Source organism: Manihot esculenta, chromosome 18 (assembly GCF_001659605.2).
Source record: "Manihot esculenta cultivar AM560-2 chromosome 18, M.esculenta_v8, whole genome shotgun sequence".
Classification (NCBI taxonomy): Eukaryota; Viridiplantae; Streptophyta; class Magnoliopsida; order Malpighiales; family Euphorbiaceae; genus Manihot; species Manihot esculenta.
This window is the reverse complement of record NC_035178.2, coordinates 26,798,612-26,823,594: the sequence shown is the minus strand read 5'-3', so window position 1 is coordinate 26,823,594 and position 24,983 is coordinate 26,798,612. Positions and strand designations below refer to the sequence as shown.

At 40.2% G+C, this 24,983-nt stretch overlaps 1 protein-coding gene across 2 annotated transcripts; it reads right to left on the bottom strand.

Moving 5' to 3' along the window:
* Positions 1 to 4,415: 4,415 nt before the first annotated feature.
* LOC110606762 (disease resistance protein RUN1) lies at positions 4,416 to 8,311 on the bottom strand. Of its 2 annotated transcripts, none has more exons than XM_021745738.2 (5): positions 8,190 to 8,311; positions 6,790 to 7,891; positions 6,422 to 6,694; positions 5,346 to 6,326; positions 4,416 to 5,231 (listed from the first exon to the last, which is right to left on the bottom strand). In XM_021745738.2, the coding sequence occupies exons 1-5, from the start codon at positions 8,291 to 8,293 to the stop codon at positions 4,602 to 4,604; spliced, it is 3,090 nt and encodes a 1,029-aa protein (XP_021601430.1). In that variant the 5' UTR covers positions 8,294 to 8,311; the 3' UTR covers positions 4,416 to 4,601. The 2 variants fall into 2 exon arrangements, with proteins under 2 accessions (XP_021601430.1, XP_021601431.1); XM_021745739.2 differs by having other exon boundaries at positions 6,790 to 7,905; positions 8,190 to 8,296.
* Between the last annotated feature and the right edge of the window lie 16,672 nt (positions 8,312 to 24,983).

Below are 24,983 nucleotides of genomic sequence, written 5' to 3'. Positions count from 1 at the left end.
GAAGAGAAGGAGATCCTTGAGAGATTTTACAAAGTAGAGGTAAATATACCATTGCTTAATGGTCTGATGGTCATGATATTCAAATAAAGTCTGGCTAAGACTATAAATTAGAACTATTTCTTCTCTTATCTCTCTAGTTAATTTTTTTTTTGTTACTTTGTTCTTTAATTTAAAAAAAAATACTTTTCTTTGACAGCCTAGATTTTTTCTTTTTATTCTCTTAGGTAACGGGATATAGTAAGGCCAATGATATATTTTGAGGGTGCTTATTTCACTTACAATACTCACAAAGAAATGTTTGTATTTTTTGTTATATATATTACCACACCTACGATACTTACAAAGTCAAACTCTCTTGTTCAGTTGTTCATTCTACTCCATCTCTGTTTTTATTTATTTTATTTTATTACCAATTTTTCTTCCCCAATGATCGGATCTGATACATCACTATTTGCAGTTTTAAGTTTTTTTTATAGGTCCGAGCTCTTATATCATACCCAAAACGATGTGTTTTAATATAGGAGTTAATAGGGACTTATTTCATTATTTATTCTTTTATTTTTATTCTTAATTTTACTTTTAATTTTTACTCTTCACACTTATACAACCCTAATCATTTTCTTTTTCCTCTCACTATATTGTAGCTACACATCACCCTTTCCATGACTCCTAAACGACGGTTAATCGCTCATTCTTCCTCCATCGACGGTCGGTGAGCGAAGATCTTCATCGAGCGAAATTCATCGTGCGATGGATCTCCATCATCAACCGCTGACAGCTACAATATGATACCACCAGATCGCGACATAAATTCCATGCCAACCTATTGCGCGATGTCCACCATGCCCCTGCCTCCATGGATGATAATTTCTCCCTCCAAGTCTATATTGCAACCACAAGGATATGAAGATATAATATGTATAATACTTTCAGGATGATTTCATTATCTGATATGCTCATAAGAAGAAAGTTCGTGCTTTTGGTTATGTCCACAATTAAACCTAAAACGCAGTCAAACTATTAGCAGACCTCCAATCCATCAACAGATCTTCTCTACCCACTAGGGAAGTACTTGAATCTCTATTTTCTGTTATTTGTTGATTTAAATGTGAATTTTAAGTGTGGGGGAGGAATTTTTTTATGACTTGCTTTATATGGATTTATTCCACATTGAGGGCAATGTGATTTAAGTGTGAAGGAGAAGTTTAGAGAGCATATGTCCATGTCCATGATTTCTAGCTTTGTTTTTCTTTAGTTTATTTATTTTATTTTAGTTTTTTTTTTAATTTTGGATTTTGTTTTGTTTTGTTCTAGCTTTTGTTTTATGTTCATTTGTCTATTTATTGTTTCTTTTTCTTTTCTTTTCTAGATACAGAAAAAAAAAATCTAAAGAGTTGTGACTTTTAGAGTTAAATTGAATTACTTTATGTAACTAGCACAAATGATATTCTCTCATCTTTTTATGCAAATCATGAGCAATTTTAGCATTTATCTTTATGAGTTGAAATGTGCAAACTTATATTTAAGTAAATTGATATTGTTTATTAAAAGATCAATAGTGCATCTTGAAACTCTACTTTAACCCACTGCAGTGAGTTTTAATACTATCCCAGGAATCTAAGATTTTAGTTAATAATAGTGCAAAAAATTAAATAAATAAATTTTTTAGTAGTTTATCAGCATTGGCGGATTCAAATGGTACGGCATTTATTCCCCTTAAGCAAGAAATGTCTCTTATGGATGGAAAAAGCTAGTGATTGGGAGAATTATATCTCATAGGGGTCATCAATACTTCGAAACATACTACGAATAATATGGTTTACTATCACCGGTTGGTTTGGGTGGTTCGGGTCCATTCCCCTTAAGCAAGGGAGGTCCCTTGTGAATGGAGAAAACCAGTGTTGAGAGACTATACCCTCATAAGAGCCGATAAAAATCTCGAACTAAAATCATAAAAAAATTAAAATAATAAAATAAAATAAAAAATATATATATAAATAAAAACTAGATTTATGTGTTCCTTGGTGAAAATTATAAATTGAGACTTCCTAAGTTGGTTGGGTATATGTTTCTTTATGCGTTAACTTAAATATTTGTTGAACTTAGTTGTATGATTACGGATTGAGAAATAAGTTTGTTGCATTTCAGTTTTGAAGATTGTATTGGTATTTCTTTTATGATTTGTATACATTGATGAGATTTTGTTGCGACATGCTAGCTGCTTAAAGTGAATTAGCCTAACTATTTGAGCCATTGATTATGGATTGCTTTCATGAGTCTTTTATAATTGATGAGTACATACTTGAGGAAAAGTCTGATCTAAGTGCAGAAGAATTGATAATATGTATATTTATGTAGTTTTAATATTCTAAAACACTTAGATATTTAGTTTGATTTTATTTAGAACAGATTAATTCGTTTGAATTTTGATATCTTGGTAGGTTAAATAAGGATTGGAGAATAATAAGAGAAAAATCCAATGTGGACTCTACATTCTAAAATCAAACATGGACGTAACTACATTCACAGAAGGATAAGAAGTAGAGTCATACTTGAACTATAACTTCCAGACGAACTGTGTCATGGACTACGTTATGGGCATAACATATTTGACGAATTCAAGTCCAGCTTCAAAATCGAGAGACTAACAGATAACTCTCATCTGCTAAGATGTATTCAACTTTGATTTTAGCTATTTGTATTCAGGTTGAGTTAGGACTCTTAGCACTATAAAAAAAGAACAAACTGATGTACCAGGCATCTAATCTCATCTCTTCTCTCATCTCTCATTCTTAATTAGTTTAGGAGGCTGAAAACACTCTTCTCATTATGGTGTTTCAAGCATGAACATCTGTGGCTAAGTTTCTTATTTTCAATTAAAGGATAATTAAGGTTTCAGTTAAAGGATAGTTAAGGTTTCAGTTCAAGGATAATTAAGGTTTTAGTTCAAGGATAATTAAGGTTTCAGTTCAAGGATAATTAAGGTTACAGTTCAATGATAATTAAGGTTTCAGTTTAAGGATAATTAAGATTTCAGTTCAATTGGTTGTGAGATTTATGTGATTTTATTGTTTTCTCAATTGTTCTTGATATTTATATTATTTCTGTGTTTATTACTTACTATTATTCTATTGATTGTTGCATTAAGGCGTCATTGCTTAATTGATAGAATGATATATTGTTATTTAGATTAATTAAATCCGTAATTGTTTAGTGAAACTGAAATAAGTAGTAAATTAGGTTGCATAAGACCTTCCTAAAAAACAGTATAATCTAACTTAAATTAACGGAGTGTCTCGCATTTGTTAGTTAAAATCAGATTTTCCTGCGATTGTCTAAAAATTAGAGCTAGTAAACGAGCGTCCCTTAATTAGTTTAAAATTTAAGAAAGGATTTGATATTTAAAGTATTTTCAATATCTATAACTGGTTTATCGATAATTAATTTGGGATTATTTTTATCTATGATCAATTAATAACGCTGAAACTAAGATTATTTCTTTAACTAAATATTTTTCATCTTAATTCTCTCTTAAATTTAATTGTTTTTTCTTTAAGTTAGTTTTATTTATTTTCACTTACTAACAATTTGTGGAGCTAGTGTTGAAGTGATATTTTGATTTTCTTTGTAGTAGTTTTAAATACATATAATGAAATAAAAAAATAGTTATTTTGTGCATTATATCTATATTTTATAATATCGTATATAATATATTTTCCAATATTACATAATATATTTCCACATAAATTAAATATTACGTTTAAAGATTTATATTTTTAATATAATAATAATAATAATGATAATTACATTATCAATTTTTATTAATAGTGATATTATCAATTTTTATAAATAGTGATAAAATTGATAAACAATCGATAATTTATTTTATTAATTATTTTTTTAGTAATTTAATTGATAAATTATATCAATGTATTTTGTTTTTGTTTTAGAAATAAATATTTTTAGTTTTGCCTTCATATACATATAATCTAATGCATATAAAATGTTAGTAATAGTAACAAATATAATGAATATATGAAACATATTTTATTAATTTAATTTATTTATTTTTTAAAATATATATAATATATTTAATTAATTACATTGTAATATGTATCTATATTACAATAATAATCATCATGAATTTATAATTTATAATATAAAACAAAACATTATGATAAGAATATAGTGCTCTATTATAAAAACATACCTCCAGTTAGCTAACTAATAATTCCATATATTATAGTGATATTTTTTACTTATTGTTTAGAGCATATATCATTTTTAATTAATTTAATAATTTTTATTGAATCTTATTTGTGAAAATTTTGATCTTAGAGGACTATGCTCTAACTTCAGAAAGCATAGAAGACATAGGAGGCGATTAAAGGGGCCATTAAAAACTATACTTAAAATGCTCTAGAATGAAGTCATACATGTTAAGTCAAATTGCTCCATGTTTTCATGAAACAGATAAGCAATAGACTAAAAGATCCTGTCCTTTTCAGTGTAACAATACAATAATTGTTCAGCTCATCATGACATTTCCAAAAAACAAAAACAGAGAGAGAGAGGGAAAAAGAGAACAGAACTTACACTTCTTATTCTTCAAGTCCTTTCTGCCCCTGAGTTTCAGTATCAGAATCCACAATCATTCTTAGTCTCTTGGAAGAAAAGCTATTGGTCAAGTTGCCACTTTCATTGGATTCCTCTCTACTGCTTCTCTTACTTTCAACATTATGATTACAAGGGAGACCCGAAATCTCAAAAGGGTTGCTACACAAAACCAACTCATCAACATCCTTACCATATATTGCACGGAATCCACAATGCTTCACCCTCAACTGGTCTGAGGAAAATGTAACCTTAAGGTGATTACAAGATTCCCACATATCCAGACAAGTTAAAGAGCTACGTGGTATGTAATTGAACCAAAGTTGATCTAATGTAATGCTCATTTCCTTAGAGATTTGCACGGTAGAGCGACCTAGAAATAGATCTTCATCAGGAGCAATGCATGCTTTCAAATCACAGATGATAGTTGAAGAATCTGACAAAGGCCCAAGGAATTCAAACACTATGCAAAAAGCAAATCCCATCCACTTGTTAGTCCCCCAATATGGAGGCAACTGCATTTCTAATGAAGCTCCTGGGGACTGGTAGTTGAACCAACCAGGTATTTCACTTCCCACTAAACATATGGATATGTGGGAGATTGGATTAAAAAGCCCCTACATCAAAAACAGTATTTATCATGTAATTGTTTATTTCCCTACATAGAAAAGAAAAAGCTTTTGTGGTGGATGTTTGTGGGGAAAGACAACGGGAAAGTTGAAAACAAATACCTGAGAGCTATGCCTTAGCAAGTAGTGCAGATAACTTGTCAGCCTTGCAAATGGCATAATGTTTTCACACTGAACCTCGATTAATTTTAAGTAATTCAAGAAAGTCAGAGATGAAGGTCTTGTAATGCGTGTTCCAAATGGATTTGGAATGGTTTCCTGCGCAGTTAATCCATCCACAATTAGATATAAAATACATGATGAAAGATCTGGCATTGACTGAAGCCTCTCGCAAGCCACCGAGCAAAGATTTTCAAGTTCAAATTGTCTACTGATATTTCTAGGTGCCAAAGTTTCTACGGCAGTGCAGCCATCCATACTAAGATATAAAATGCTTGATGGAAGATTTGGAAATGATTGAAGCCTCTTGCAATTAGCAAATCGGAAATCTTCAAGATTAGAAAGTTGGCTAATGCTTGAAGGGATGCTAACAAAATCGTTTCCACTAAGATTAAGTGTTCTCAATGATGGGAAGCAGCCCAGATCATTGGGAAGTGCTCCTTCTACCAGATTGCAGTAACTTAAATCTAATGATCTCAATGATGGTAAGAGTAACAGAGAAGGCAACATCACAACCAGTGGATTTGTATCCTTCCTCGGCAAAAACCTTGAAAGTAGAAAAAAATCCCAGAGTCTAGAGGATGCAAGTTGTCTGGTAGTAATTCCGCCTAAATTAAGCTTCTCCAAGCATGTCATCTCTCTCAACCTTTCTGGCAATTTCTCAAGTTTTGAGCAGCCATTTAAATTAAGAAACTTAAGGGACTTTAGTTCGCATATGCTTTCAGGGAGCCTTGTAAGGCTTTTGCAGTCCTTCAAGTTAAGTAAACCAAGCCTTTTAAGGTCTCCAATGGACGGGTGAACCTCGATCAGTCTTGTGCAACCTTGAAGATGCAACTTTTCAAGATATGGGGCCTCCTTGAAGTCTATGGTCTTCATTAAGTTAACAGAAAAACTTAGATCAATGACCTTCAACATCTTGAGTGGCTGTGAAATGTAACACAAAGAAATTGAAATGGCTGAAGCTCTGAACGTAGTATGAACTCTGAGTACTTATGATGAACATAAAATGTTATACTTACTTTGATTCCTTCCCACAATTTTTCCATGTTACCACAACGCATATGGAGCTCAATGAGTTTATCTGGCTGGAATGTTGATGGAAAATATTTGAAAGGATATCCATCCCATTCAAGGTATCTTAATTTATTTGAGAGATACTGAAGGCTCTGCGAAAGGCGCAAATTTCGAAGTTTGAGCAATCTTAGCCTTTCCATCTTCATGAAAGCTTTAGCACTTAGTGGCTCCTCTTCTTCTTTGCATTCTAGAACTATGCCTTCTATCTGTTCTGTTCCCTGAACAATAAATGTAAACAGCAGTAATATCAAGAATAATTAGAAAACACATAGACCAAAGGATGCATTAGAAGCCATAAGAGAAAGTCATGTACCTTATCATTTGATAGAACATGATAGACATCCTTATAAAGCCACAGTCTACTTCTTTTTCCAGGTTCTTCAATTGATTCTTGGCGAACAATTTCTTGACCCATTTCTTGAAGTAAATCATGCATCCATATTCTCTCTCTTGAAATGGTTATGAGAGATTTGTTAATGAGAACTCTTATTCCAACATCAGGATAGAAACCACAACATTCCAGTACTTTCATCACATAATCTTTATCCTCTCCATTGAAAAAACAAGCAATATCTAAGAATATTTTCTTCTCATTTTCCTCTAACCCATTAAAACTTATATAAAGTTTATCCAAAATTTGTTGATTAGGAACTTCTTTCAATCTATCCAATGCACTTCTCCACTCATTTACAGATTTACCGAACATAAAGGAACCAAGGACATCAAGAGCTAATGGAAGACCATTACAATAGTTCACAAATTGATTGGACAGCTCCACATAATCATCTACGGGATTATCACATCTAAAGGCTTTCAAACAAAAGAGATTAAGGGCTTCATCATGATTTAATCCCTCAACCCTATATATCTTATCTACTCCATGGCATTTCAACAAATTTTCATCTCTACTTGTGATAATTACCCTACTTCCATTCCCAAACCAATCATGCATACCAGCTAATAATTTTAACTGGTCCAAGTGGCAGACATCATCCAGAACTACTAGAACTTTTTTCCCATGTAGCCCACTTCTGACCTCATCAGCTCCACTATGAGCATCCCAAATAGATATGTCCCTATCAATTAAAATTTCAGTAAGCAGCTGTTTTTGTAAAGGAACCAAACCATACTTCTCCCCAACTTCTCTAACATTTGCAAGAAAGCTGCTACCTTCAAATTGAGAGGATAGTTGCTCATAGACAAGTCTAGCAATAGTTGTTTTACCAATACCTGCCATTCCACAAATCCCTACAAAGAGAACATCACCAGATTTCGCCATATCTAAATGCATACTCATTTCCACCAAACGTGAACTCATCCCAACAAAATTTTTTGCTGAACTTGATGATGAACTTGCTTGTCTCATTTTTCCTATACCAGCTTTAGTGATTTCTTCAATAATCTTTTGATTATACCTGCAAAGTAACAGCTACTGGAATTGTCACACAACAAAACTGATTATAGATTAAATAGGAACCATAGTACAGATCCTTCCCTACAATGAAATTTTCGTTTCTGACAATTTGATGGACATATATTGAACGATTAAAAATTAAAAATATATATATATATATAAATAATAAAAAAGGCTTGAGGTTTCGATTTCAAAAATCAACAATCCGTATACCCAAAAGAAGGAAAAAAAACAAACCCAGACTTAGAGAAGTTTGTGTATACCGAAAAACTAAAACGTTGATTAGCAGATAAACTCACCGGTTTGTGCTCCACCCCCTCGTTTCTTTCTCTGTTCTTCTCCTCCTCCTTTCTTCTTTTTCCGCTTGGTCAACTCCTTTCTTTATGGTCGTCTCTTTTCCCATAAGGAAATGTCGTATTTGTCTTCTGTATAATTATAATTAGCCCATCAACTTTGAACATTTCTATAAAAACACTATTTTTAAATCCCAAGAAATAACTTGCATTTTTCCTCCAATTTTTGAGGTTTATTATATGAAAATATTTAAATAATTATGCAAATACACCATTATTGTCAAATTGAAAATTTTCTATTGTAAATCTAACTTTTTTTGCATTTATTATAATTATAATTAAACAGAATAAATTGAATTTAAAATTTTAGAATAAATCATAATATAATTCTCAGTAAAACCTATAAAATAATTTATATATTTGTAAAATTAAATAATTTAGTATTCACACTTATTTTTATATATATTTGTTTCTTTTCAACGGGTGTTGTGGGCTATCGCTACTCATTATTGACTCATAATATTGCAAATTATATGTGTTATTAAAAATTTGAAAGTACAGTTCATACAATATGATTATCAATGTAAAATTATCTTAATATTACATTTAATTTTATAAGTTTTTTAGATTTTTTTTAAAAAATTGTCATTATTAATGCATGGATTTTCTTAAATTATTGATACTGTATGTATAATTTTATATTATAATTATATGACTTCGAATTTAATAAATTTTAAATAATAAATATTTAATAAACAATAAACTAAAAATTTTTTTAATAATTTTGATAATATTAAATATTTTTTATTAGATTTTATTACTTATAATAATACTAATACTTTCATCTCAAACTCTCAAAATAAAAATAATAATAGCTGCATCCCAATAACTTGATAATCCTAATGGTTTTTTTTTTTTTCATCTGCCTCAATAATCACATCAAACTAAGTATAGCACTTTTCTTTCAGCAATACTAAATGGATACCCGCAAAAATAATTTTTTTGTCTTTCGTCATCGGATGCCAAGGGGCTTTGGGCGTCTTCAAACAAGCTGGCACTATTGGGTGGAATTGAGGAAGGATGGGGTCCGTCCGAGGAAGACGAGGCTTGAAGACGAGGCTTTTGCCTTTTTTTTTTTATGAAGGCTAAATCCCCAAAGAAAATAGATATCGCCCAGGTAGTGACGAACACCATTTTTTCTTAGCAGAGCCATCTGCAAGCGAACCAGACTCGGAGTCCTCACCCACCAAGCTTTTCTAGCCTTAGAGAAGGTACTTCCCTGACTAGAGATCAAGGTACTTCTCTTTCTGCCTTCTTTTTAAATTTTGAACTGCCTTACATACTTACTTTTCTATTTTTGCAGATATGGTTGGGTCTCGAAGCAAATTTGTTGAAGCGGTGCGTGCTGCCTGCAAAGACAAGGCTATTGTCAGGGCTACTAGCCCCCCTGCTAAGCGCACTTCCCTATAGAAGAGGTGATCATGCTTCCTCTTCCCCCGGCCCCACCTACGGTAGAAGAGTCATACCATCTTCAGCCTGAGCTTCTGCCCTGGGCGCTTCTATTTCTACCTTAGCTTTTGAGCTTTCTGTTGTTGCCCCCACCTTATCTGAAACTACTCCTGCAAGCGTGGGGATCTAATCTTCCTGGCCTCTAAGCATTCAGTGCCTAGCATTGGCGCTGAACTGGGTGCCCTCCCTCCTTGATCATCCTACTCTAAGCCTTCTGCTAATCAAAAGTGCCCTGAGGCCTGTAGATCGTTGTCGCCTGAATGAGCACGAGACAGACAAGCTTTTGATAATGCCATGCACTCTACCCTAGAGGGTGCCCTTTGCTCCTACATGGCTAAGGAGCAACATAAAGCGTTGAGGTGGGAGTTCAGCACAAAAAAGAAGATAGGAGGCTCTTGGCCGAGGAATGCTCAAGATTGAAGGCTCGGGTCAATGAAGTCAAAGGCACCATAAAGGAGACCTTGGAGTCTATGGATAAGCTCCAGGCTGAGCGGAACGAGGCTAATGCCTCCAAATTGGTCCTTGAAAATCGAGCAAAGACTGCCAAGGATCAGGTGACCCTGTTGCATTGCCAAATCCTTGAGTTACAAGCTCAAGTTAAGGAGGCCCGGGCTGCTTCAACCAGGGTTATTGAGCTTGAGGTGAAGCTGTAGGAGACAGTACCCAAGGTGGGAAGATGTTTGTTCCAGGCCAAGACTTAGTAAAGAAGGAGCTAGTGAAACGGTTTCCTTTCGAAGACTTTTCTTGGATAGACAATATATTCCCTGAGGATGAGGGAGCTGAGATTGAGGGGGAAGGATGAGCTAAGGGTAGCCACAATGATCCGGTCTCTACAAACAATGTAATGGACATAGAAAATAGTGATGTAATAGAGACTTGAGTAGAGGAACTGAAGATGTCCCCCCCCCCCAATGTAATCTTTTATAACTTTTAATGAAAACATTTTCTCATGTCGTGTCATTATTTTCACTGAGTGTCTTTATGCCCTGTGCTTGTTCACAACCCTCATTCAAGACTTTAAACATATTCTTTTAAAGAATTGCTAAGGGTTAACACTCATCCACCATAGTAGTAATAAATAGCTTGAAAATCTTTTGAACAATGTAGATACCCTGATATAGGACCTAGCGTATTCCTGCCTCGGGCCAGAATACTCGTTCTGTGGCTTGGGCCACGAATGTCTCAAGAAGTCTTACATGGGGCTGTCACTTGGTAATTGAGTTTTTGCGAAACCTGCCTCTTGGCCTAGCACGAAGCCCTCGATTAGTGGGGCCCTTGCCTGTTCCTTTAGCCTGGCTTATACCCGCCCTATGGCCTTAGGCATGCCTTAGAATTTCATATAGGGGATCAACACCTAGCGAGACTCGCCTTGTGGCCCCTTATGATCACTTTTAACTAGTGGGACCTACGTCCAGATCGTAATCTTTGCAGAACTAGCCTTGTGACCTGACCTGGCGGAACCCGCTTGTGGCCTTATTTAGTGGGACTAATGCTCGGATGGTCTGACGAAACCTACCTTGTGACCCGGTATGGTGAAACCCACCTTATTACCTTATTTAGTGGGACTAATGTCCAGATAGTCTGGCGAAAGCCACCTTATGACCCAACCTAGTGGAACCCACCTTGTGGCCTTATTTAGTAGGACTAATGCCCGGATGGTTTGGCAAAATCACCTTGTGACCTGACCTGGAAGAACCCGCCTTGTGGCACGGTTTAGTGGGACCAACGGCCGGATGATCTAGTGAAAATCGCCTTATGACCTGGCCTAACGGAAAGGCCTGGTTTAATGGGACCAATAACCAGATGATCTGGTGAAAATCACCTTATGACCTAGCCTAGCGGAACCCACCTTGTGGCCTGGTTTAGTGGGACCAAAGCCTAGATAGTCTAGCAAAAATCGACTTGTGACCTGGCCTGACAGAACTCACCTTGTGGCCTTATTTAATGGGACCAATGCTCAAACGATCTAGCAAAAACTGCCTTGTGACCCGGCCTGGCGAAAGTTGCCTTGTGGCCTTGTTTAGTGGGACCAATGCTCGGATGGGCTGGTGGAAGCCGCATTGTGACCCAACCTGGCGAAACCCGCCTTATGGCCTTATTTAGTAAGACCAATGTTCGGATGGTCTAACGAAACCCACCTTGTGACCCGGCTTGGTGGAACCCCCTTGTGGCCTTATTTAGTAGGACAACCGCCCGGATGGTCTGGCGAAAACCGGTTTATGACCTAGTCTGGTAGAACCTGCCTTATTTAGTGGGACCAATGTCTGGATGGTCTGGGGGAACCCGCCTTGTGGTATGGACTGGGGGAACCCGCCTTGTGGCCCTGTTTAGTGGGACCAATGCTCGAATAGTCTGGCGGAAACCGCCTTGTGACCTAGCCTAGCGGAACTCGCCTTATGGCCTTGTTTAGTGGGACCACTGCCAGGATAGTCTGGCAAAAATCTGTTAGTGTATTTGCCTTAGGCCATTATCTTGAACCTTTTGTATGTCATTTTGTTTATTAATAAAAGAGGTTTTATTATCATTATTATTTGTTTGCATGTTACATAATAATGATTAACATCCCTGGTTACTTATTATTATGATGATAATAATAAAATATGACTAGTATGATTATTGATTGATAATCATGAGATGATTATGTGTATGTTGATATAAATCAATGATCATAGATACTTGTTAGAGAACAAAGTATTGGATGGACCCACATTGAGATCACTACATAGGTTATTGTCATAAGTAAATCTCAAGATAGTTATGTTTTAATCCTTTGACTTGAGATTGTCATAGTTTCCAACATAAGGACTGTTATGTTTTGACATAACCAAACATTATATTTAATCGAATAATTATAAAGGTTATGATTGTGTATAATAGAAATTATGTGGAGGATATTGAACAATCAAGATAGAATTTGTCCCTCTCTTTGAGAGAGATATCTTTTGGGCCCCTCGATAAGTGAGACTGAGAAATGCATGGCGGTGCTCAAATGAATTGATAATGTAATCAATATTATTTGGTTTTATCAGTCTAATTAGAAATTGAGAAATCATAAGTTTGAACATTATAAGTTTGACATTGACCATGACTTATGTTCAAATTAGATATCGTGTGACAAAGGGATTAATACATGTTCTATTTATTAGGTTTTATCGGACTATCGATCCTCATATTAATTGGATAGTCATAATATCTTACTAGAAGCTGCTTATAATTTATGGGTCTTGTTGGACTGGACCTATTGCCAATTAATGTGAACCTATTGGATCACACACAATAGAACGTCATTAATATGTTATGTCATATTAATGGGCTAAGAGCCCGTTAGTATAATTAATAATAATATTAATAAAGATATTATTATTAATATTAATTATTTGTAATTATTATAAGATGATAATATCTGCAGCCTATCTGTAATGGTTACAAATAAAAGGTCTTTTCGTTTTCATTTGAAAAGGACTTATCGCACATATATATTGATATTTGCGATTGTGTGCCATTACGATTATCACAGCCCTTTTATGAAAAGAAAAGTGTGAAAATGAAAAAATTTTTAGAGAAAATGAGTGAACAGAAAATACCTTCTTTGAGAGCTAAGCGTCAGAAGAATTTTTATGATCGTTTTCTGTATTACAGATTTGGAGCACATAGCTAATCCATCCGTTCAGAGAGTTAGCACTCCAGATGGAAACGTTTGTGTGGATACCACTGAGGGTATTCATTTCAAAAGCAGCACCATCAGTTCGGAATGGAAATGTAAATCTACAATCCTGCTAGGTTTTTCAAAATCTAAAAGGTTAGTTTCTTTATCCTTCCTTTCGAATTAAACGAAGCACTCAGATCCTGAAAGGGAAAATAGAGATCTTTTATTTTTTGTTGCATATTTTTGGGATGCAGTGATCTCTAGGCTTCCTTATAAAATCGCCTTATGACCTGGTGATAGAGCATATTTTAGTCCATATTATCATGATCTTATTGATGTTTATTTGCACCTATTCTACCTAATTTTGTGGTTTTAATCATGTTTTACAGATATTAGGTGTAAAGGAACAATCTGGAGAAAATGCTCTTAAAAATGCCAAAAAGTGCCAAAAACTCAACCACCTTCGGAAGCACCTTCGGAAGCACTTTCGGAAGCCGAAACTCAACCACCTTCGGAAGCACTTTCGGAAGCACTTTCGGAAGCCAAAAGTCCAGTCCAGAGGCGAATGTAATACCCGGCTAGATCAGGCATCGGAATTCTTACTGTCCGGTGGAATTCGAGGATGTCAGAGTTTTCTAGAAGGGTAAGAGAATAGATTTTCTAAAATGTTTTTAAGTATTTTAAAGATTTTGAATGATATAGGATCGAGTTTTGAAGAGAAAAGACTATGGGGACAATTGCTGTAACGACCCGAAAATCGGACCGCTACCGGCGCTAGGATCCGGGTCGGCTTAAGGCCGCCAAGACCCGTAGCAAGCCTGACTTGCAACCTGAAAACCTGTTTAATCCCATACATGATCACAACATACATAAAAATTTAAAACTTTTCTTTTAAACATCCAACTCAACCTGAACATGCACTGCACATAGCCATAATCATAATCATGATCCCTCTGTGGGATCTCAGCAATGCCCCAATGGGCGATACATCATAAGATGAGTTGGCTTTCATGAACATAATAAAACATTTTTGATCATGTAATAAAAGGGATACCTCATACACAATGTCAAGCACAATATCTAATCCTCAATATCATTACATGGCTGAAACTGTACTTTTACATAACTTAATACATTTATCATGTCCACACTATCTATTACATACATCAGACTTTATCACTCTTGTAAACCTCCTGGTCTACCCTGTACCTGCAAACCTGGGGAAAATGGGAGAGGGGTGAGCTACTAGAGCCCAGTGAGCAGAATAATAAAAACATTTAAATCATATGGATCATGGAATGCATCACATCACAGCTAATCACATCAAGGATGAACCTGTCACCAATAGCCCTCTACATGGTCCAACTGTGCCAGAACGTATAATGGGTCCTGGTCTTTCCCTTACATATCATAACATAACAGTGTCCAACTGTGCCAGAACGTAGAATGGGTCCTGGTCTTTCCCTTACATATCATAACATAACAGTGTCCAACTGTGCCAGAACGTAGAATGGGTCCTGGTCTTTCCCTTACATAGTGCCAGCGATCGTAGAATGGGTCCCACTGGTCTTACATTCCATACCGTACACATCTCATCGTCATATCATAGATCGAGGGCTATGGATCATCCAACGTTCATCCACATCAACAATAAAAGGTGCAATGCAACATATTCGTGAATTCTAATGCAAACAACCTAGTACATCTCATGGCATTCATGATGCGTGAATCATGCTAAAAAGTCCATTATTTGCTTTAAAACATAATGAGATATTCCACTCACCTCTGGGTAGCTCTGACCAGACACTGGAGCAGCTGGCTCACTGCTGGGGTCCTCGGTTCCTCGGGTCCGAACCTACACAGGTGGACTCAAATGAGGGACCAAACATACCTGAACATAACTCTAAACTATTCCCCAAAAAACCCCCTAAAACATCACGAAACAATCATAGAAGAACATGCAAGAAAGGGCTGGACAGGGCACTTTCGGCGGCAGGTTCGGCGGCACCTTCGGCGGCCGAAACTCCCAAACAGAGGCGAAACTCATGCATGTTCGGCGGCACTTTTGGCGGCCGAAAGTCCCAGACAGAGATGAAAGTCTCCTTTCGGGGGCAAGCTTCGGCAGCCGAAGGCTGCCTCCACAAGCACGTTCGGCGGCCGAAAGTTCCTTCGGCTGCCGAACCTGGTTTCTCCCAGAATGGCAGAAACTCAGCTCCCCTATGCATTCATGCCTCCTATCTCATCCAAACATGCATAAACCTATTCTACAACATTCCTCAAACATACACAAGCAAACATACAAGTTCCTAGGGGCATCAAACCATCAAAACCCCAACTACAACACACAAGCAACTCACATTGTCCAAAAACACAAATAAAACCCATAAACCTAACCATGAGCTAAACATGCATTCTACCCCATAGATCTTGCATAAAACTTACTTTAAACATGAAATGAGATTAAGATCGGCTCTTACCTCTTGAAGATTGAGAGAGAGACGTCCTAAACTCGGAGGTGAGAGATTTTTGGGTTCTTGAACCTCAAAGCTCCAAAACTTGCTTAAAACTCAAAAATCTTCAAAACAAGATGAAAACTAGTGAAAAACTTGAAAGATCTGAAGGAAAAGACTCAAGATCGGTGAGGGGTGGCGGAGGACTCACCTTGGCCGACAACGGGGAGAAAAACTCGCCCGTTTTCGGCTAAGGGACCCTTTTATAGTGGCTGGCCAGGCCACGTTCGGGGGCCGAATGTGCCTCCGCATGCATGCCATGTTCGGCGGCCGAACTTGAGGTTCGGCGGCCGAACCTGGACTTTCCTCACTCATGCTTTCGGGGGCCTAAAGGCGCTCCCGAAGGCATACATGTTCGGCGGCCGAACTTGAGTTTTCCTCCAAGGTTGTTTTTATGCAAAAACTCATTTCCATTTTACTTAAAACCATGAAATACCTTAAAACATTTTATGAAAACATGATTCTACTCTACTAGAGGCTTCCGACATCCGAGATTCCACCGGACGGTAGGAATTCCGATACCGGAGTCTAGCCGGGTATTACATTCTCCCCCCCTTAAGAACATTCGTCCCCGAATGTTCCTCAACTAGCACATAAACACATAAAGATCTAACCTTAAAAGAGATCAGGGTACTGCTGGAGCATAGACTCCCGTGTCTCCTAAGTGCATTCCTTCAAATTGTGGTGGTTCCACAGGACTTTCACCATTGGGATTTCCTTGTTCCTTAACTTTCTGATCTGGGTGTCTATGATCCGTACTGGCGGCTCAACATAGGTGAGATCCTCTTGGACCTCCACATCAGGCTCACTAAGAACCTTGCTCGGATCTGACACAAACTTCCTCAACATTGAAATATGGAAAACCGGATGGATCCTTTCCATTGAAGCAGGTAAATCCAGCTTGTACGACACATTCCCAATCTTTTGCAAGATTTCAAAGGGTCCGATGTATCGTGGGGCTAGTTTACCTTTCTTTCCGAAGCGAACCACTCCTTTCATAGTAGACACCTTGAGCAATACCAGATCTCCCTCCTGAAACTCTAACTGTCTTCTGCGGATGTCTGCATAACTCTTCTGTCTGCTTGCAGCAGTCTTGATTCTTTCTCTGATTAGGGGTACCACTCTGCTGGTGATCTCAACGAGCTCAGGCCCTGCCAAGGCCTTTTCTCCAACTTCCTCCCAGCAAACAGGTGACCCGCACTTCCTCCCATATAAAGCTTCATATGGAGCCATCCCGATGCTAGCATGATGGCTGTTATTGTAGGCAAACTCCACCAAAGGTAGATGCTGCCTCCAAGAACCGCCAAAGTCTAGCACACACATTCTGAGCATATCCTCTATGGTCTGGATGGTCCTTTCTGATTGTCCGTCTGTCTGTGGGTGGAAGGCAGTACTGAAATCCAACCTGGTACCCATGGCATTCTGCAGACTCCGCCAAAATCTGAAGGTGAACTGGGGCCCTCTATCTGACACTATTGAAACAGGAACCCCATGCAGCCTGACGATCTCATCCACATATACCTGCGCCAACTTGTCCACAGAGTAGCCACTCCTAACAGGGATGAAGTGAGCAGATTTGGTGAGTCTGTCCACAATCACCCATATGGAGTCCACTCTGTTGGACGCCGCCGGTAACCCCACTATGAAGTCCATAGCTATATTTTCCCATTTCCATTCTGGAATAGGTAGCGGGTTAAGCATTCCAGCCGGCTTCTGATGTTCTAGCTTCACCCTCTGACACACTTCGCAGGCTGACACAAACTGTGCCACTTCTTTCTTCATAGCGGGCCACCAATAAACCTTCTTTAGATCTTGATACATCTTGGTGGCCCCGGGGTGAATGCTGTATCTTGCATTATGAGCCTCTCTCATAATGTCTCCTTTTAGCCCTATGTCATCTAGTACACATAGTCTGCTCCCATAGCGGAGGATCCCTTTGCTGTCGAATCTGAACTCACTATCTTTGCCTGACTGAACAGTCCTGGCAATCTTCACTAACTCAGGGTCCTCATGCTGTTTCTGAGCCACCTGTTTCAGAAACACGGGTGCCACTCTCATCTGGGCCACTAAAGCACCTGTACCAGACAACTCCATCTGTAGACCTTCATCAATGAGCTTGTAAAACTCCTTCATCACTGGCCTCCTCTCTACCGATATGTGGGATAAACTGCCTAGTGACTTCCGGCTTAGGGCGTCTGCCACGACATTCGCCTTACCCGGATGATACTGAATCTTGCAATCATAGTCACTCAACAGCTCTACCCATCTTCTCTGTCTCAAGTTCAAATCTCTTTGACTCAGGATGTACTGCAGGCTTTTATGATCTGTGAAGATCTCATATTTTACCCCATAGAGGTAGTGCCTCCACATCTTGAGTGCAAAGATTACTGCTGCCATCTCAAGGTCATGCGTGGGGTAATTCAACTCATGCTTCTTCAGCTGCCTAGAAGCATAAGCAATCACCCTCTCGTTCTGCATCAGTACACAACCCAGTCCCACACGGGACGCATCACAAAAGACTGTAAAGTCCTCATCACTAGATGACAGAGCTAAAACTGGTGCTGAAGTCAACCTCTTCTTAAGCTCTTCGAAACTCTCCTCACACTGGTCGGTCCACAGAAACTTCTGATTCTTCCTGGTTAGTCTGGTCAGAGGAGCTGCAATCTTTGAGAAGTCCTGAACGAACCTCCTGTAGTAACCTGCCAAACCCAAGAAACTTCTAATCTCTGTCACTGAAGTGGGTCTAGGCCAGTTAGCCACAGTTTCGGCCTTCTTGGGGTCTATCTCTATTCCATTCTCTGACACAACATGCCCCAAGAACGAAATGCTCCTCAGCCAGAACTCACACTTAGAGAATTTGGCATACAAGCCATGTTCCCTCAAGGTCTGCAAGACCAACCGCAGATGATGGGCATGCTCCTCTGCATTCCTGGAATACACCAAGATATCATCTATGAAGACAATAACGAAGTGATCCAGGTACTGGCTAAACACTCTGTTCATGAGATCCATGAATGCTGCAGGGGCGTTGGTTAACCCGAACGGCATTATAAGGAACTCAAAATGCCCATATCTGGTCCTGAAGGCTGTCTTCGGCACATTCTCATCCCTTATCCTTAGCTGATGGTACCCAGACCTCAGATCTATTTTGGAGAAACAACCCGCTCCGGTTAGCTGGTCGAATAGATCATCGATCCTTGGCAGAGGGTACCTATTCTTGGTAGTGACTTTGTTCAACTGCCTGTAGTCGATGCAAAGTCTAAGGGATCCATCCTTCTTTCTCACAAACAAGACCGGAGCACCCCAAGGTGAGGTACTCTGTCGGATGAAACCCTTTTCTACCAGCTCTTGTAACTGCTCTTTCAATTCCTTCAACTCGGCTGGGGCCATCCTGTAGGGAGGGATAGAGATCGGTCTAGTTCCAGGCATCAACTCTATCTCGAACTCTATCTCCCTAGCAGGTGGTAAACCTAGAAGCTCATCTGGAAAGACATCCTAAAACTCTCTGACAACTGGCACCGAGGCTGGCTCCCTGACCTGACTGTCTAGCTCTCTCACATGAGCTAAGTACCCCTGACATCCCTTCCTAAGCAACCTACGAGCCTGTAGAGCTGATATCAGACCTCTAGGTGTGCCCCTCTTGTCTCCTCTGAAGACGACCTCTGACCCGTTCTGATCTCTGAACTTGACTACCTTGTCTTTGCAGTCCAAGGTAGCACCATGGGTAGATAGCCAATCCATCCCTAGAATGACGTCAAAGTCTGTCAAATCTAGAACCACCAGGTCGGCGGAGAGGCATCTTCCCTCAACAAAAACTGGACTGTACTGGCAGACTGACACTGCCACTGACGGGTCACACTTGGGTCCACTGACCCATGGGGGACACTCTAACCCAGAGACTATCAGACCCAACCTCTCAACGGCTCTCGGAGCAATAAATGAATGAGATGCACCCGGGTCCATTAATGCATACACATCAGAACACCCAATGACTAGATTACCTGACACCACGGTGTTGGATGTGTTAGCCTCCTGCTGAGTCATGGTGAAGATCCTGGCTGGAGCTGATGGACCTTCACCTCGGGAACCGGAAGAAGAGGCTGCCCCTCTCCCTCTACCTCTGCCACTGCCCTGAGTTGTGGCTGGAGCTGCTGGCTGTGCCACACTACCAGAAGCTGTCTGCTGGGGCTGGCCCATAAAAGGTGCTCTAGGACACTCCCGAGCTATGTGTCCCTCCTGTCCGCATCTGAAACATGTATTAGTCCCAGCTCGACACACTCCCCTGTGCGGCCTTCCACACCTCTGGCATTCTGTACCATCTGAGCCTGAACTCGAGCCACCGCCAAAACCCAGACCGGATTTCAACTTATTCCAAAACTTATTCTTCTTCGGCTTCTTGGTGGTGTTATCCCACCTCTTCTTACTTGAGCTCTGAGAAGAGAGACCTGGCTCTCCTCTGCCTGGGGTCTTAACCCCTGAAGACTAGGTCACTGACTGCTTCACTGACCCCTCAACTATAGCACTCGCCTCCATCCTTCGAGCCATATCCACCACAGTGTGGAAACTTTCCCTCTCAACTGACTGAATCAACGAGGAGTACCTAGAATGCAGCTTCATCACATATCTCTTGGCTTTCTTCGTATCTGAATCTAGAGCTTGCCCTGAAAAAGGCAATAGCTCCAAGAATTTATCTGTGAACTCCTCTACACTCATGTGCTCTGTCTGCCTCAATTGCTCAAACTCAATCATTTTCAGTTCTCTGGAACTGTCTGAAAAAGCCCATCCAGCGAACTCATTCGCAAATTCCTCCCATGTCATATCGTCTAGTCTCGGGTCCACATAACACTTGAACCATTCCCGTGCCTTCTTGCACTTTAAAGTGAACCCTGCCATCTGAATGGCCCTGCTATCATTCGCCCCTAGCTCATCAGTTATTGTCTTTACTACTCTCAGATACTCAAAGGGGTCATCCCCTGACTTGTATTTGGGAGCATCCAGCTTAAGGTAATCTGTCATCTTTACTTTGCTCCCATAGGCTGAGCTAGGTCTAGGAGGTTGAGTAACTGGGGCTGCTGGTTCTGTAGGTGGTGGAGGTGGGGGTGCAGCATTCCCCGAGGTGGGGTTTGCCGGGTTTGGATAGAAGGGTGAGGGTGGATAAGCTGGGTACTGTGTATAAGGTGGATAGAAAGGTGGATAAGGCATGTAGGTAGGGTAGGGGTTAAAGCTGGAGTAATCCGATGTGCCTCCCATCGGATACCCTGAACCCTGTGGGAAGGGTGGATAATGGGGTGGAAAACCATACCCCGAGGCCTAAACGCCTCCTTGAGACTCCCCTGTCCCCTCTTCCTCCATGCTCACATCTAGGTTCCCATCCCTCCTCTGATCCTCTTCCATAACCTCCCTCACATCTGAAGAACTTCCTCCTCTATCTGTCCCCCTTCTGCTAGCATCAAAAGACCTTCTAGGGTCCCTTGACACTATTTCTCTGTTTGCTCTACAAGACATTGCCCTAGGCAATGTAGGAGGACGGGCGCTCGTGCCCTCATCCTCAGGTGGCACTCCGGTCAATCTTGCCGATCGACGAGTTCCTCTCATCCTGTTTTCTGAAAAACAGTACACATCACACAAACATCAGCATCATATGGTTCATGTGGGCACACATGAACCCTCATCACATAAACATATCATTCATATCATAGCATCAATGCACATGTATAAAATCATGGCATTACACATCATCATACAAGACAGGACTCAACGTCCTATCCTAGTGGACATGATCTTTCCTATTGTGCTTGACCTTCTATAACATCTATGAGCCCGACACTCTAGGCCTGATCCTATGAACCTAGGGCTCTGATACTATTCTGTAACGACCCGAAAATCAGACCGCTACCGGCGCTAGGATCCGGGTCGGCTTAAGGCCGCCAAGACCCGTAGCAAGCCTGACTTGCAACCTGAAAACCTGTTTAATCCCATACATGATCACAACATACATAAAAATTTAAAACTTTTCTTTTAAACATCCAACTCAACCTGAACATGCACTGCACATAGCCATAATCATAATCATGATCCCTCTGTGGGATCTCATCAATGCCCCAATGGGCGATACATCATAAGATGAGTTGGCTTTCATGAACATAATAAAACATTTTTGATCATGTAATAAAAGGGATACCTCATACACAATGTCAAGCACAATATCTAATCCTCAATATCATTACATGGCTGAAACTGTACTTTTACATAACTTAATACATTTATCATGTCCACACTATCTATTACATACATCAGACTTTATCACTCTTGTAAACCTCCTGGTCTACCCTGTACCTGCAAACCTGGGGAAAATGGGAGAGGGGTGAGCTACTAGAGCCCAGTGAGCAGAATAATAAAAACATTTAAATCATATGGATCATGGAATGCATCACATCACAGCTAATCACATCAAGGATGAACCTGTCACCAATAGCCCTCTACATGGTCCAACTGTGCCAGAACGTAGAATGGGTCCTGGTCTTTCCCTTACATATCATAACATAACAGTGTCCAACTGTGCCAGAACGTAGAATGGGTCCTGGTCTTTCCCTTACATAGTGCCAGCGATCGTAGAATGGGTCCCACTGGTCTTACATTCCGTACCGTACACATCTCATCGTCATATCATAAGTCGAGGGCTATGGATCATCCAACGTTCATCCACATCAACAATAAAAGGTGCAATACAACATATTCGTGAATTCTAATGCAAACAACCTAGTACATCTCATGACATTCATGATGCGTGAATCATGCTAAAAAGTCCATTATTTGCTTTAAAACATAATGAGATATTCCACTCACCTCTGGATAGCTCTGACCAGACACTGGAGCAGCTGGCTCACTGCTGGGGTCCTCGGTTCCTCGGGTCCGAACCTACACAGGTGGACTCAAATGAGGGACCAAACATACCTGAACATAACTCTAAACTATTCCCCAAAAAACCCCCTAAAACATCACGAAACAATCATAGAAGAACATGCAAGAAAGGGCTGGACAGGGCACTTTCGGCGGCAGGTTCGGCGGCCGAAAGTCCCTCCAGAGCCGAAAGTTAGGCAGGTTCGGCGGCACCTTCGGCGGCCGAAAGTCCCAGACAAAGACGAAAGTCTCCTTTCAAGGGCAAGCTTCGGCAGTCGAAGGCTGCCTCCACAAGCATGTTCGGCGGCCGAAAGTTCTTTCGGCTGCCGAACCTGGTTTCTCCTAGAATGGCAGAAACTCAGCTCCCCTATGCATTCATGCCTCCTATCTCATCCAAACATGCATAAACCTATTCTACAACATTCCTCAAACATACACAAGCAAACATACAAGTTCCTAGGGGCATCAAACCATCAAAACCCCAACTACAACACACAAGCAACTCACATTGTCCAAAAACACAAATAAAACCCATAAACCTAACCATGAGCTAAACATGCATTCTACCCCATAGATCTTGCATAAAACTTACTTTAAACATGAAATGAGCTTAAGATCGGCTCTTACCTCTTGAAGATCGAGAGAGAGACGTCCTAAACTCGGAGGTGGGAGATTTTTGGGTTCTTGAACCTCAAAGCTCCAAAACTTGCTTAAAACTCAAAAATCTTCAAAACAAGATGAAAACTAGTGAAAAACTTGAAAGATCTGAAGGAAAAGACTCAAGATCGGTGAGGGGTGGCGGAGGACTCACCTTGGCCGACAACGGGGAGAAAAACTCGCCCGTTTTCGGCTAAGGGACCCTTTTACAGTGGCTGGCCAGGCCACGTTCGGGGGCCGAATGTGCCTCCGCATGCATGCCATGTTCGGCGGCCGAACTTGAGGTTCGGCAGCCGAACCTGGACTTTTCTCACTCATGCTTTCGGGGGCCTAAAGGCGCTCCCGAAGGCATACATGTTCGGCGGCCGAACTTGAGGTTCGGCGGCCGAACTTGAGGTTCGGCGGCCGAACTTGAGGTTCTGCGGCCGAACCTGAGTTTTCCTCCAAGGTTGTTTTTATGCAAAAACTCATTTCCATTTTACTTAAAACCATGAAATACCTTAAAACATTTTATGAAAACATGATTCTACCCTACTAGAGGCTTCCGACATCCGAGATTCCACCGGACGGTAGGAATTCCGATACCGGAGTCTAGCCGGGTATTACAATTGCCATGTTCGGCCGTCGAAGGTAATGTTCGGCCGCCGAAAGTGCCTTAAGTTCGGCTTCCGAAACTCCACGTTCGGCCCCCGAACGTTGCATGGTTTTGCATGCAGGTTTGGCTGCCGAAGGTGAGTCGGTCAGCCCTCTATATCAGTGCCTCCAGTCGGTGAAATGGATAAGGGTTGCCTTCTTTTCACTTCCTGAGGTGAGGCCACGTTCTCCATGAGTCATGTTCATGGTTTTATCAAATCATGCAAAGGGTTGAGTGTTTTTATGTGGTTTTGAAGGTTTTGAGTTCAAAAGCTAAGGTTTGGTGGTTTGGTGATTTTGAAGAGGAGTTGCTCTAGATTTCTGAGTTCAGATCGTTCAGCTTCTTGTTATCAAGAGGTAAGTGAAGATTCTGAGCTTCTTTTGAGGGTTTATAGAGGTTTTGTGGAGGTTTTGGGTAGAGATGCATGTTTAGGGTTAAAAGTATGTTTTTGGTGTTTTGATGATGAAAGTATGTTTATGTGTTATGTTTGTTGTTTTTGTTGGGGTTGTAAGTTAGTTTTGGACCCCTTTGTGCATATACTTGAGTGTATGTGTGTTAAAGAGTTGTGATATGCATGTTTTGAGTGTTGGAATGGATTGAGGAGCTTGGTTGTGCACGAAGCTGAGTTCTGGATGAACTCAGGTTCGGCAGCAGAAGGTGCATTCGGCCGCCGAACCCCTTAAGAGGTGGCTTTGGCTGCCACAGCTCACCCCCGAGCATTTTGAGTTTCGGCTTTGGAAGGGGGATTCGGCCGCCGAAGGTGCCGCCGAAGGTTAGAGACTTTCGTCTCTGGAGTGTGTTTTAGCCCCCGAACCTTGCCCCCGAAAGGGTTCGGCAGCCGAAAGTAGAATTCGGCCGCCGAAGGTGCTTGAGTTTCGGCTCTGGAGAGGACATTCGACCGCTGAACCTGCCGCCGAAAGTGTTCTGTCCAGCCTTCTTTTGCA